The 13,767-nt window shown below is 40.4% G+C and overlaps 1 protein-coding gene across 1 annotated transcript in view; it reads right to left on the reverse strand.

The window, feature by feature from the left end:
- The window catches only part of LPIN2 (lipin 2), a 40,664-nt gene that overhangs the window by 9,667 nt on the left and 17,230 nt on the right, over positions 1–13,767 (reverse strand). Inside the window, exons 4-11 of the mRNA XM_008569165.1 lie at positions 13,703–13,765; positions 12,743–12,866; positions 11,603–11,948; positions 7,104–7,203; positions 3,813–4,000; positions 1,699–1,792; positions 1,246–1,315; positions 391–480 (exon numbers count right to left, since the gene is read on the reverse strand). Of these exons, the coding sequence (XP_008567387.1) occupies positions 391–480; positions 1,246–1,315; positions 1,699–1,792; positions 3,813–4,000; positions 7,104–7,203; positions 11,603–11,948; positions 12,743–12,866; positions 13,703–13,765 (1,075 nt within the window). The remainder of the gene's footprint in view (positions 1–390; positions 481–1,245; positions 1,316–1,698; positions 1,793–3,812; positions 4,001–7,103; positions 7,204–11,602; positions 11,949–12,742; positions 12,867–13,702; positions 13,766–13,767) is intronic.

A 13,767-nucleotide genomic window follows, 5' to 3' on the forward strand; every position in this document is an offset into this window, starting at 1 on the left:
GAGAATGACCTTTGGCTTATCTCTGAAAGGTAATGCAGTCAAGTGGAAAGAGCCCACACTTTGGAGTCAAACTCAAGGCCAAGCCCCAGGTCCATGCCTCAGTTATGTGACCTTTTCAAGCTACCTCACCTCCTTGTGCCCAAGTTTCCTTACCTGTAAAAGGGCAACTCAAACATCCCTAGCATTGAGCTGTAGTAAAGGCCAGAGGTAATGTACATAAAGCATCACAACACAGCAGCTGCACACAGTAACTGCTCAAAAATGGTAACTGTTGCCATTGCAAAATGGCACTACAGACCACGTTCTTGTGCTTGACAAAAAGGTCTTTTGAATAAGTAAAAAATTCACTTCTTTTCAGCCCGTGGAAATGATTACCTCTAGGTCTGTTACCTGTTTGGTCATGCTTTCTTTCTTACGCCAAAACCACCAGCGACCAGATTTCTTTGGCATCTTGTCTTTGACCCAGGATTCGACTGTGGCCTAGAATAATCAACCTGGGTTAGTTTGGGCAATTTATTGGTCATAAAGCCCCAGACAATTTTCTAGCAGCACACATATGACAATGCCTTATTTTGGGATGTAAGAACGTGAAAGATGCTCTCCACATCTCCCAGATTCCTCTAGCATTCTTAATACTGCTGAAAGATGGACACCATCCCATTGCCACAGCAGTGCAGTAGTATGAGGCCAGGCAGTCTGGCTGTGCAGGACCTAGAGGGCTGGTGGGTGGGCAGCTCTCATTTCTCTATCATTAGAAAACGTGGTTCTCACGAGTTATGAGGACCAAATAGTTGGTGGAAAGATTAAAAACAAATCTTGAGGTTCTGCCTAGCAGGCATCTTAGCCACACTCTGACCTACCACACTCATGTCATGCTTCTCTTGGCCACATCACCCTCCTCTTGCTGCTCTTTCTCATATTAATGAGAGAAAAGAATTTGTTTCGTTCATTCCACATTTAACTTACAATTAGGAAAATCTTTCAACCTTTGTACGCAACCAGAAAATGGTATAAATATCTAATAAAAATTACAGAAAGAAGTGGCAGCCCAGCTAGTTTCCTAGAATTTGGGCATGAAATATTTTTAGTGGGTACGCATGGTTCTTTGAATCTTTTATATTAAATATTAAAAAACTCAAATAAGACTTTGAACAGTACCCAGTTCAAAAACATGCATGTATGGATTTTTCTAAGTACTACATGCTGTTGACACTTGTAAGAAGGAATAAACATGGGTCATCTCACCTTAGGCAAACTCTTCTGGAACACTTGCAAGCTAAGGATCATGGGAGCAGCCAACGCCCAGTTATAGTAACTGTGAGAGACAAAAATCAGGCAAAACCATCACACAATGAGAGAAGAGAAGGCGTAGCAGTGAGGAGAGGTGTGAAAATGACATATAAAATTACTTGTTCTTTTCAATAAAAAGATGATCAGCTATATTTTTTGCCACATGAATAACCTTTGCTTCAAGCCAAACTTCTTCAAATAGAGAAGCAGTAAAGTCTATAAAACAGAATAATATTTCAATGCTTTATTTAAAAATAAAGTTGAGGCTTCATTTTCACTTCAAAGTCATTGCCCACTGACGCATTTATGAGATGACAAATTTCATAACAAGAAAAACTAATAGTTAAAAATAGCACATGTAAAAAAACTGCAAGAGTATTTAACAATTACAAAAGCAAGAGTATTTACCGGTTATATATCCGTATTACAAGGTTAGGATTGTCTATAAGTCCAGGGTTTTCTGCAAATTCATGATAAGTGATGATATGCTCCATGAATTTTTCTGCAAGTAAAACAACAATGACCAATTTTGTTGGAGATTACATAAATCCCTGTATGTGATTATTACAATACTCTCTGCACTGCAGAAATTGTGGGCTGAAATAAAATAAGTCCTTTTTAAAAAAAACTAACTTTTTTATATCCATCAAAAGCAAAATGTCAGACAGTTTTTTTCAGGACAAGAAAGAACTTTTTTTCTATCTCCCCCTCTGCCGTCACTCCTTCCGAGTTTAAAAAAAAAAAAACAAAAAAAACAGGAGAAAGATCCATGCCAGACACTTTTAGTAATAGGTTACAGATGTGGCCAGAGAGAGGGGAGGACAGACAGACATACACAAACACACAAAACAATTAATGAAAACTGTAAGTTCTCTGAGGGGGAGAAACTTTACTGGCAGGCAACTGCATAGCTGCCTTACAGCTTTATGTGCATGCTACATTAGAAAAAGCTATCAAAATATATCTTACAAATTGCTTGGAGAAAAAAAAAAACCCAGAATTTGGCGGATCAGGGTCTGCCAAAAAATAAATCCCAAGTTCTTGCAGTGCGAATGAGGATTCTGGGTGAATTTCTGTACCCTGTTCCTAAATCTGCACTCGAATAGATCCAGGCTAATAGAGAAATTTCTCACTTGGACTGTTCTTCCAGGCAATGTGTATAACCATTTCTGCCTCTTCCAATAACAAACTCTACCAGACCATGTTACCAATATTTTTTTTAAAGCATAAATTTCAGATTTTCTACAAATTTTATATTTTCCGTCCACTCCCATATATATTTTTTTAACTGAGGGTTTAATGAGGATTATAAAAAGAATGTGACCTATTTAATTTTGTCCCTAGAAAGAACCACTGGCTAAAACACACTCAATTTCTTATAAAATATAAAGCAAACAGAATAAAGGGATGGAAAAGAAAGAGGCATAATGAGCACCCTGTGACCCAAAAAAGGAAAACTTCAGGAAAACACAGTTCTAAGGCTACACCATGCCTCCTTCAGTGCCTGTGAAGGTGAGAAAAGACAAAAGACGATGGTAGTCATGGGAAGAAAATCTTTCCTTGGAGGAAAAGCAATCAAGGACCACCAGCCAAATGGAGAAAATGTTAAGAGTTTAGTTTAATCAGGAAGGTAAAACAGAAAAGTAGTCATGGGAAGAAAATCTTTCCTTGGAGGAAAAGCAATCAAGGGCCACCAGCCAAATGGAGAAAATGTTAAGAGTTTAGTTTAATCAGGAAGGTAAAACAGAAAAGGCTGAAGGACTGTGGGCAGGTGTGCACGGCGCTCAACCACACCTAGAGGCGCCCGACTTTCCTGCTGAGCTCCTCCTTCTTCCTCCTGAGTAAGCTCTCCTCTCAAGAGCCGACTCTCAAGCCCATGACAGAATGCAATCCTACTTTTTGCCAAAAAGACTATTTACTCAGTGGACAATCAATTTTCAACAATTTCAGGGTGCTATGCTTATGTCTAAGGCCCAGTGCTTTCCAGGAGGGCAGCCGGGCCCTAGTCTCACAAATATTCCCTCTCTCTTTTTTTTTTTTTTGTCTTTTTCGTGACCAGTAAGGGGATCGCAACCCTTGGTTTGGTGTCATCTGCACTGCGCTCAGCCAGCGAGCACACCGGCCAGTCCTATATAGGATCCGAACCCGTGGCGGAAGCGCCGCTGCGCTCCCAGCGCTGCACTCTCCCGAGTGCGCCACGGGGCCGGCCCAATATTCCCTCTCTTTACAGATGCAGCATGATCTGACCCTGGTCACTCAGCAAACACAGCAGCCTTAGAACTCTCAACCTCTTAATCTGAAATGAGAGCCGTCAAGGCACATTCATTCACCAAAGCCACCCACCCCATAAGAGGTACCTTAAATGAGGATCAAAGGGTCTGACATTATAGGGAGATACTTGTTACCCACACAAGATCACCAAGGAATTTAAATACCCTGAAATGGCTAAATGGCAGGTTTTTAATCAAGTGATGATCAGGCTGCTTTCTGAAGTGAAGAGAGGCCACGACTGCCCAGAGTACCTTTAGAAATTTCTCCGTTCTCACTGAGGCCCCCACAAAGAGAGAGGGTGACATCAGGCAGGTCCATGGCAGAATCCGAGAGGCACTCGGTGCCACTATCAGCGGCTGCGCTTCCCACGGACTGCGGAGACTGAGAGCCAGAGAGTGTGTCAGACTCGGGCCACTGCCGGGAGCCAGGGTCCGATTCACTGTGGGCAGGAGACAGAGAAAAAAGATTTGCTTTGTTACAACTTCTATTTCTAGCTTACTGCATGGCTCTCCGGGGGCTCAAACCAAGTAACATATCCTCTAAAAGGGAATAGACGGGCCTACAATCAGACCTAGCTGTTCTTAGATAGTGTTTATAGGATCATATCATAAATGACATTGAAGATAACTTAAATATTGCTACTAAGCAATTAACCGAATATAGTAAATATGTCACAAAATCACTATAGTTGTTCACAAGAATGCAAACATTCCAACCATGGCCTTTCTGATTTTAGTTAAAGGAGTAAAAAGGTTATAAGCATTTATTTACATTTCCACAATGAAAATGACAGGGTAATTAAGAAAAATCTCATGTTTGGAAACCTTTTGATCCTAATTTCCTAGAAAAACCTGTGGTACTACACATATCCTGTAGAAAATTACTATAGTCCAAAGCTATATTCTTTTAAAAATAAGGCTTTTCTAAATTCATTATATCTCAAAAAAGAAAACAGAAATTAAGAGAAAATTCTCAGGAAGCTGGAGCTATAAAAGAAATGTACTGAGGAATGAACTGGAAGTAAACTTTTCTCACAGCAGTCAGAGCCAGAACTAAAGATGAGGTTACTCAATATTCTCATTGTTCTAGATAACAAGGCACAGAAGCCAGGTTTCAGAAGGTGACCATAAGGGAATCCTTTTGTAATGGAGCATGACTTTGAGAGAAAAAGAATAAGGAAACGACACCTTAAGTACCTTGGTCATGAATGCTTACTACTCTACACCTTTTGAATAGGTATTTAATGTCACACTTAAGATACTGTTCTAGAATTTTCAAAGTTATTTTACTCAAAAAGCCAGTATTTTTAATGTTTGATTAAAAAAACACAACCAATGCACAAGATCCAGTGAAGATACATCATCTTCTGAAAACATCTCAAATTTCAACAGTAGGTGGCAGCAGAGTACGGCTGTGGTGCAAATAGAAAGCAGTTTCAAAAGCTAATGTTTTGCATTTAGACCAATGAGAGTTGTCTTTGGAAATTTTCTCTTAATAGCAATGCACACTGACACCACAAAATTGAGATTAATTGGATCAACAGAACGTTCTCCACACTGGAAATGGTAAAAAGCCAAAACCTGTTGGTAAATGGTAACGCAGCAGAACCTGCTGTTACACTGGGGTGGAGGCGCAAGGCCATGCCTCAGAGCACAAACAGAAGACTGCCATGTGTTCACACACGGACATGTCAGGGCGCCCCATGCGGTCAGGTGTGGCCATGTGACCACATGACCAAGTTGCTGATGTGGTTAGAAGAAGTGAACTGTACCCCCTTCCCCAGCTGGCCCTCCCCTGTGTGATCCTCTCTCCTTTCCTGTCTGCTGCTTGTCAGTGTTGGACTCTGAGGCCCTAAGGGGATGGTAGAGCCTCAAGATGGGAGGAGCCTCAAGATGAGAGGAGCCTGAATCTCAGTGTGCGAGGCCTCCCACAACCCAGCAGCACATGAGAACACATGAGAAAGAACTAAACTTCTACTGCCGTAAGCTAGTGAGATACTGAGAGTTACAGCACCTAGTGTCACCCCAGCCAACAACAAACCTAAACACATGGAGGATGTCATCTGATTCAACACATCACCAAATCCACCAGAGCGAAGTGACTTACATTAAAGTTTAGCTATAATTACTATTTGGTAGTAAAGATGATAATGAACATGACAAAACAAATGCTTATAACCACTGTAACTGCCATCTATGTGTTTATGACATGTCTCAAGAAATAATTAGATTGTGAGGTAAGACACTTACTTAGTGAATGAACGGTGACTCTGAAGAGTTAAGCTGTAACAGAGGGAAGTAAGGTCCCACTGCATTAATCACTCTCCATTTTAAAATAGGGAAACTAAGAAATCTGCCTAAGGAATACCAATGTAAGAAAATGATTAAGAACTGGAAATATGAAAGAATGTGATAATTCTAAGCTTACATTTTAACTTTCCTATTGGAATAAAAAAAGAATAGTTTCAGTGCTCTCACCATCACTTCAAATACAGTAGGTATTCTGAGACAAATTTAAAGCACAGAACTAGGAAGGAGTTTTAAGAACCTCCCCAAAATAGCTGTAAAAAATTTAAATATCTTCATGTCAATTCCATCTTTCTATCCCCCAAAAAATGTGAAATAGGTTTTCGACAATTCATTTTGAAGTGTTTAATTATTTATGCCTATGGCTCAGTATATTCAAGTCATACTTCCCATGGATAAAAGTTTTTTGTAACCATAGAGTATTATAATGGAATTCACCTAAGAGTGGAAATGAACTTGGGAGGCAGGCCAAGCCCATTGTATCTGAGGTGTTTAATTATTTATGCCTATGGCTCAGTATATTCAAGTCATACTTCCCATGGATAAAAGTTTTTTGTAACCATAGAGTATTACAATGGAATTCACCTAAGAGTGGAAATGAACTTGGGAGGCAGGCCAAGCCCATTGTATCTGAGGTCCAATTTGAATCATTCAAAGGGGAAAACCGTGAGGGAGGGGCGGGAGGCTACGTGGTAAGTGGAGTGAGCTGCGGGAATGGGGGAGCACAGGCCCCTGGAAGGGCACTTCGCCAGACCCAGCCCTGAGCACAGAAGAGGCCCGGGATCTCAGCCTCTGCAAAGGAGTGAAGGCATTCTTTATAAAATGTTTTCGAATAAAGATGTATTATTTCTTTTATTTTTTTATTTTATTTTTTTTTTGTCTTTTTTCCATGTCCGGCACCGGATCGCAACCCTCAGTGTTGCCCCCGTACCGGACCGGGACCGGCATGAGTTTGCATTAATGACTATAGAAAGTGCTCATCTGAAGTCATACACGCTCATGCAGGTTTAACTACTGTCTCTCCCTTTGTTGTATCAAAAATGTCTTCATAAATAGGCAATTATTATTTCAAATCACTATAGTCCAAACAACACACACCTATTTCTGAGTTTTCCAAAACCTGAAGCAATCATCAGATTTAACTAAAGGACACCAATACCTTGCTCCTTTTCCTCAGATGAAAAAACTAAAATATTTCAGAGCTGTCTACCCTTCAGTACACAAGGAGCACACTACCTTTTAGGGAAATAGAGAGCTGCAACTTCAGGTTCCAGAGCCTTTAAGTCATCGAGATAAATATCATCAGGTCCCTGGTGCTGGCTTCTCTTGTGGACACCTGTTTTTACGTTTAAAAAAAAAAAAAAAAAAAAAATCAGAGGAGTTCTGGTCAAGATGGCGGAATAGACGGTCCCCAATGTCACTCTTTCCCACAAATCAACCAATTTACAACTATAAAAATGTAACATGAGCCAAGCTGGGGCTGCTGGAGCTCAGGGGAAGAGGAGGAGAGACCTGCAGAGTTCATGAAGGTGGGAGAAACCACGATGAGAGAAAGAAAAAGCTGCTCTGAGCGTTTCAGGCTGTGGCCACTTTAATGCTGGAGCTGCAGAGCACATGGAGCAGGAGCCGGCAGAAGCAGTGGCTGTGCCCTTTAGATGGAGTTACTTGGAGGCGGCAGGGGAGAAGACGACTTTGGTGGCCCCCAGGACAGCAAGACCACTAACAGGGTTCCCGTGGACCCAGGCAGGAGTGAGGAGCCAGAACAGCTGAAAAAGGAGAGCCATTCAGAGGCCAGTGAGTCAACACGAGGGACCGCCGCAGGGCCCGTCCCATGGGAAGTGTTTGCGGCACGGGCAGTGGGGGAGACAGGCCCCCTGGGCGAACACTGGGACACAGCAAAGACAGCCGATCCGCCCCCCAATCAGCACAGGACCACTCAGGGGAGACTGGTTGGGAATGCAGAATTGCATGGGATGCAGTTTGATGAAAAAACTCAGGCCCAGAGTCTCTACACAACCCAGGTCTCTGGAGAGCTGAAAGTACCTATAAGGTCAACCATTAAGCCCTGAGCTGTACAAAAAGCTGTCCCTACAGAAACAGCAGCAAAGCAGCAATTTAGCTCAACCACACAGCTCAAGTAGTGGTTCCCACAGGAAGTTCCCCCATGTTAGAGTAAGCAAAGGACAAAAAATTAGTTCTGGCCCAGGCATACCACCAGCACCTTGGGGCCCACCAGTGGACATGAGGTATGGAGCCAGGGGCAGGACCCCTGCCCACAACCACTCACACTGCCAGTGCCTTGGGGTCCACCTGAGGACCCGAGGCATGGAGCAGGGGACTGGACGGCCCTCCCACATCCAGGCACACAAACAATGCCACAGGCCCTGCCTGGGGGCCAGGGACCAGACCCCCTTCCCACAACCAGGCACCCCATGCCAGGGCCTCAGGGCCTGCCTGGGAATCTGAAGTATGGAGAAGAGGACTAGATCCCCCTCCCACAACCAGGCATACCATGCCAGTGCCTTGGGGCCCAACCAGGGACCCAAGGCATGGATCCGGGGATCAGACACTCTCCACAACCTGGCACATTGCCAGCACCAAGGAGCAGGCCAAAAACATCACCTCTATGTAGGTGACCCACCATAGCCACCACAATAACCATGGCTGCCATAAAAGCAGCTAGATTCCACAACCACCATGCAGATGGTCCGCCAGCCACTGAAGTACATTGACACAAGGAGAGTCATCAGCAGAGATATAGAAAAAAGAAGAGGATGTCTCTCTCCACAAAGCCCACTTCACAGTGACCGAAGAAGCATCTGCTCTATGATAATAGTGGGGGACCTGATCACACCTCTCTGCACTGGACAGATCATCTAGGCAACAAATCAACAGAGTAACCATTACTCTTTCAGGAGAGGAAATCTAGGGTAATTAGAGGTGGGAGGGAGAGGGAAATAGGGAGAGATTGGACAAGGGGCATAAAGAATAATTACGATTTGTAACAATACATATGCTAGTAATATCGATTTGATCAACATATCTCAATGTTGAACCCCCAAAATATGTATAATCAATTTTGATTCAATAAATATTAAAAAATATATATATATATCAGAAGTAAGAATTTAGTTATTCATTTGCAATGCTGAAAGAAAACAAAGGTTTGCAAATAATAAGACTGACCATGATTTGAGCAGGGTTTTATTTTTTAAAATGTCAATTAACCTTTTCACTCATGTTGGTTCTCAACCATCCATGTCAATGGACGAGAAATTCAGTGCTCAATAAACATATGTTGATTTATTCTTCTTTCATTTACTGTTATATGAATAATCCTGGCCACTACATAATTTACATATGGTAAAGTTTTAAAAATACTTATAGGTAAGAACAAGCATGACCAAACTTGAAGCAATCACCTGCGCTAAGAAAACCATGAAGGGAAGGTTGTTGGGGAACAGGGTATTCATGTGGTGCCCAAGTATCAACCCAAGTATCACCTTTTCTAACTGCACAAGGACAGAAATCCTTTACAATGGATAGATCTGACAAGCAACACCTTTAACCACGATCACACTCAGCATCCGTAATAATGGGTCATCATGAGACAATATGAAATATCCAATATTTCCTATAATCTTCCCTTCCACTGTTACTAGTCTGAAGTGAGGTATGCAAAATGTGTTTAATAATATGTAAAACACACACCACTTACTCTAAAGAAAATGCAAAATATCTCATTAATAATTTTTATATTAATTACATATTAAAATTATAGTACTTTGGATTTACTGGCTTAGAATATATTACTAAACAATTTCACTCATTTATTTTAGTTTTTTTAAGTGGCTATGAGAAGACTTCAAATTACATATGTGGCTTGCATTACATTTCTACTGGACAGTGCTGTTCTGGAGCTAACATCAGTTAAGGAAAAATAAGGATGTCATTTTGAAAAAAAAAAAAAAAAAAAAAAAAAAAAACCTGACACATCTAGAACATCAGAGAAGAGTCTGCAAGACAACCTGCTGGGCTCCTTAAAAGGTCACTATCATGGGTGTAGAGGGGGATGGCGGGGTGTGTGATGAGAGAGAGAGAGAACATGGTGGGTGCTATTCTAAAATAAAAAAAGATTATAGAGACATAAAAATCAAATGCAACATATGAACCTTGACTGGATCTTGGTTTGAAAAAAAAAAATCAGCTAAAAAATATTCTCAGTACACTTGGGGAAATATAAATGTAGGTTCTTCAAGAAGACAATGGTACTGCCTGCTGTGCAGAAAATGTTCTTATTCTTAGAAGGTGTATCTTGGGGTATATTTTAGGGTGAAAAGTCATAATGTCTGCAACTTTGTTTTCAAATGGTTTAAAACAATAAAGAAACCGTATGTACTTGAGTGAGAGAGTGAGAGAGAGAGAGAGAGAGTGAGAGAGTGAGAGAGAGAGAGAGAGCGCGAGAGAGAGAGCGCGAGAGAGAGGAAGGCAAATATATATAAAAATTTTCATAATAAAAAGTTAGAGAGAGAGAGTGAGAGAGTGAGAGAGAGAGAGAGAGCGTGAGAGAGAGAGCGCGAGAGAGAGGAAGGCAAATATATATAAAAATTTTCATAATAAAAAGTTGGGGGAAAAAAGAATGAGGCCAAGAGAATGGTGGCCTCTCAGTTTCCTATCTCTAGTCAGCTGCTACACTACGTGCTGAGAAGAGGGGTCTTATTTCCTAGACTAAAATGAAGAATACACCTGAGAAGAACTGGACTTTCCTCTGTAACACTTCTTAGAGCGGAACACGTGGTTATGGGTTTTTGGTGGAAGAGCAGGTGCTGAGTTAAGCCACCACCAGTTGGATACTCAGATTTGGCCACAAACACCCTTGACAGTCACATTCTTTTATTTCAGATAAATTATTTTGTAGTTACCTTGAATGTATTGAATATCTATTAAGTCAGTTTGTGATTATCTAACCTCTGATGTTAGAAATTTTTAAAAAGTGAAATAGGTATTTGGCTCTGTTTGACCATGGTAATTTTAGGTAAGGTTTCACTTCCATAAAAATAGGATCCAAGGCTAGTGTTCAGCAAGTGTGTGTGACCTGGCTCTTACTGTACTGAGTAACAATGGATAACTTTATATTTTTAAATAATAAAGATGCTCTGACTTATTAAACTTATATTCCCCACAGTGAGACACAGCTGTTGAGCTTAGAGCTGGACCCTATCTTCTCTACTTGATTTAGAGGGAGATCATCAGTGAAAGAAGACATCACATACTACTAATTAGTATACATTTATTTTTATACCATGCCATTGCAAAAAAGTATGTAATTTGGCCTCAACTAAGCAGATGTTTCAGGTGAAGATATTTTTTCTCTAATTTTTTCTGTTTAAACATGTTTATCACTTAGGATTCTACTTCACTTTATTGACATACCTACTTAATAAAGTTAATTTTACTCATTAACTGATTAGAATTCATTCATTCGTTTTCTCAGTAAATGCTTCTCAAGGGCCTGAGTAGGAACAGTCAGGAGAAAGTCATGAGGAAGTTGGGTCCTGCTCCAGTGGAATTTACAGTGTAACGGGAAAGCCACAGTACAGTTACCACAATAAAGTGTGTGACAGGTTCTGGTTGGTGAATACAAACACAAAGGTAGCCATCACATACTATTTGAAACACTGAAATAATTTACCATCTAAATTCAGAGTACCTAATGCCAATAAATAAACGATTACCTTTTTTCTTTGACGGTGAGTCTACTTTAGCAGCTGGTTTGGATGCTGGGGGCGCCTCAGCTAAGGATGGGCTGGGAAGGTGGTCTGCATCTAACATATATGAAATTGGAGGATTCTCAAGAGGAGGCTCAAGAAGTTCTGTAACAGAAGTTGCGCTGCTCAGCCGCTTGCACAGGGCTCTGGGTTTGGGTTTCACTATGGTACAGACAGTGTCTTCGACAGAAGCAGCCTTCTCAACTTCACTAATGAGGTTGTCCTCACTGGGAATTACCCGAAAATGGGTATTTTCTGATGGCGTAATCATAGCTGTCCTAGGATGATGGTCAGATCTGTCTCTTTTGCTGACCTAAAAAAGTTGCATTGTTTAAAATAATTACTTTCAAAGGTATTTGTTATAATGTATTTCTTAAGATGGTAATTGTTCATTTTATTTATAAATTAACACATTCATTAAATATATTATTTTGTATGTGTAAAATATTTCATAATTAAGAAGTGAGAAAAACTAATAATTATATTTTGTTCAATATCATGACATTTATGAAAGAGGTATATTCACAAATGTTCTACCACAAAAAATTAAATACTGGAGAAGACTGAGAAAAAATGACACTTTTCAGATACTCAGAGGTAGAGAAAATTCATTTTGAGGGAGAAAACATAGACTACTAAATGAAAATTTAGCCCTGCTTGGACTACCTCAAGGCTCTTTTAAAGCAACATAAAGATGGGAAGTAAAGACTAAACTCAATCACAAATTAAGCAAAATATATATATTTTTAAAACTAAATTCAACAGAGGACCTAAATATTTTCTCTTTCAACCAATGTACCTTCCTAGTTCTATCATTATGAGCTGGCAAAAAAACCTTTAATAATTTCCTTTTTAAAATTTCTGTGTGGATATTTTAGTTTCCTTTTGATGCCTTTTAAAATTCCTTACATTAATTAATAATCAACATGATTATTTGCTAAACAGAAACACACACAAAATACTGATTCCTTCTGTTGACCACATGGTGGCACTACCATCATTTATATTCGCATGAGCTCAGTCAGAAATTGCCTCCCTTACTCATGGACGGAGGGACTTCACAAGCCGTTAACCAGACACATTCCACGGGCAAGTAAACTCTAGTACCTTGGTGGACTCTGGGAACCCGCCCCATGTCCACTCCATGTGAGACTCTGATCTGAGCAGGCTCTCGGTGGGTTTCACCTCCAGCTCTGAATCGCTCTTAGGACACACTGCCTGGGAGTAAGTGCTGCAAATACCAGAACAAAGAAATATGATGACTTTAAAGTCAGAAAGACTTCAGTTTTGCTGAGCTTGACAGATTATAAGAAATATAAGCATGAATACATCAACTCTATCCTGAAGATATAAAGACTGTATTGAAGACTATTTCTCCCACTTGAGTTCTTTAATAACAATAAAAGCAATGCCAACTAGGATTTATTGAGGACTTGCCAGATCCTCTGTAAACACTTCATAACCATTATCTCACCTGTTTCTCACTAGAAATCTATGAGAAAGGTAATTTTATAGAAAAGGAAATGCACTGAAAGGCCGGTAAATTAACATAACTAATATGTGAGATTTGACGGCAGAATAAAGAGTATGACTCCATGTTTTTTTACTATATTATTCACATTTACAGTCAATTGTTGATACTAAAAGATTAGAACTTAAGAACTGTAGATGGCCAAATTCTACACTGATTATAAATCTACACATTGGCCAACACTGTTAGTATAAGCCAGATCAAGTTTAGGAACAAAATGATCATTGAGAGAAAAGGTTCACATCGATGTTGAATGTAAACATTCAGTTCCTCTATGAGAAATGGGAAATATCGGGCTGAGCCCGTGGCGCACTCGGGAGAGTGCGGCGCTGGGGGCGCAGCAGTGCTCCCGCCGCCGGTTCGGATCCTATATAGGGATGACCGGTGAGCGCGGTGCGGCCGGTCTCAAAAAGGACAAAAAAAAAAAAAAAAAAAAGAAATGGGAAATATCATTACTGTCTAATAACAGACAAGCTATTTAATTTATCCTCCTTCCTCTTTCCTTTAAGAAACCAAGAAATTTCAAAGATACTTACGTGTCTAAAGGGGACCAATCTCCATCAGACAAGGGGTAGTGATCCCCAGAATGAAACAGCAAAGG

Source organism: Galeopterus variegatus, unplaced genomic scaffold (assembly GCF_000696425.1).
Source record: "Galeopterus variegatus unplaced genomic scaffold, G_variegatus-3.0.2 Scaffold471, whole genome shotgun sequence".
NCBI classification, from domain to species: Eukaryota; Metazoa; Chordata; class Mammalia; order Dermoptera; family Cynocephalidae; genus Galeopterus; species Galeopterus variegatus.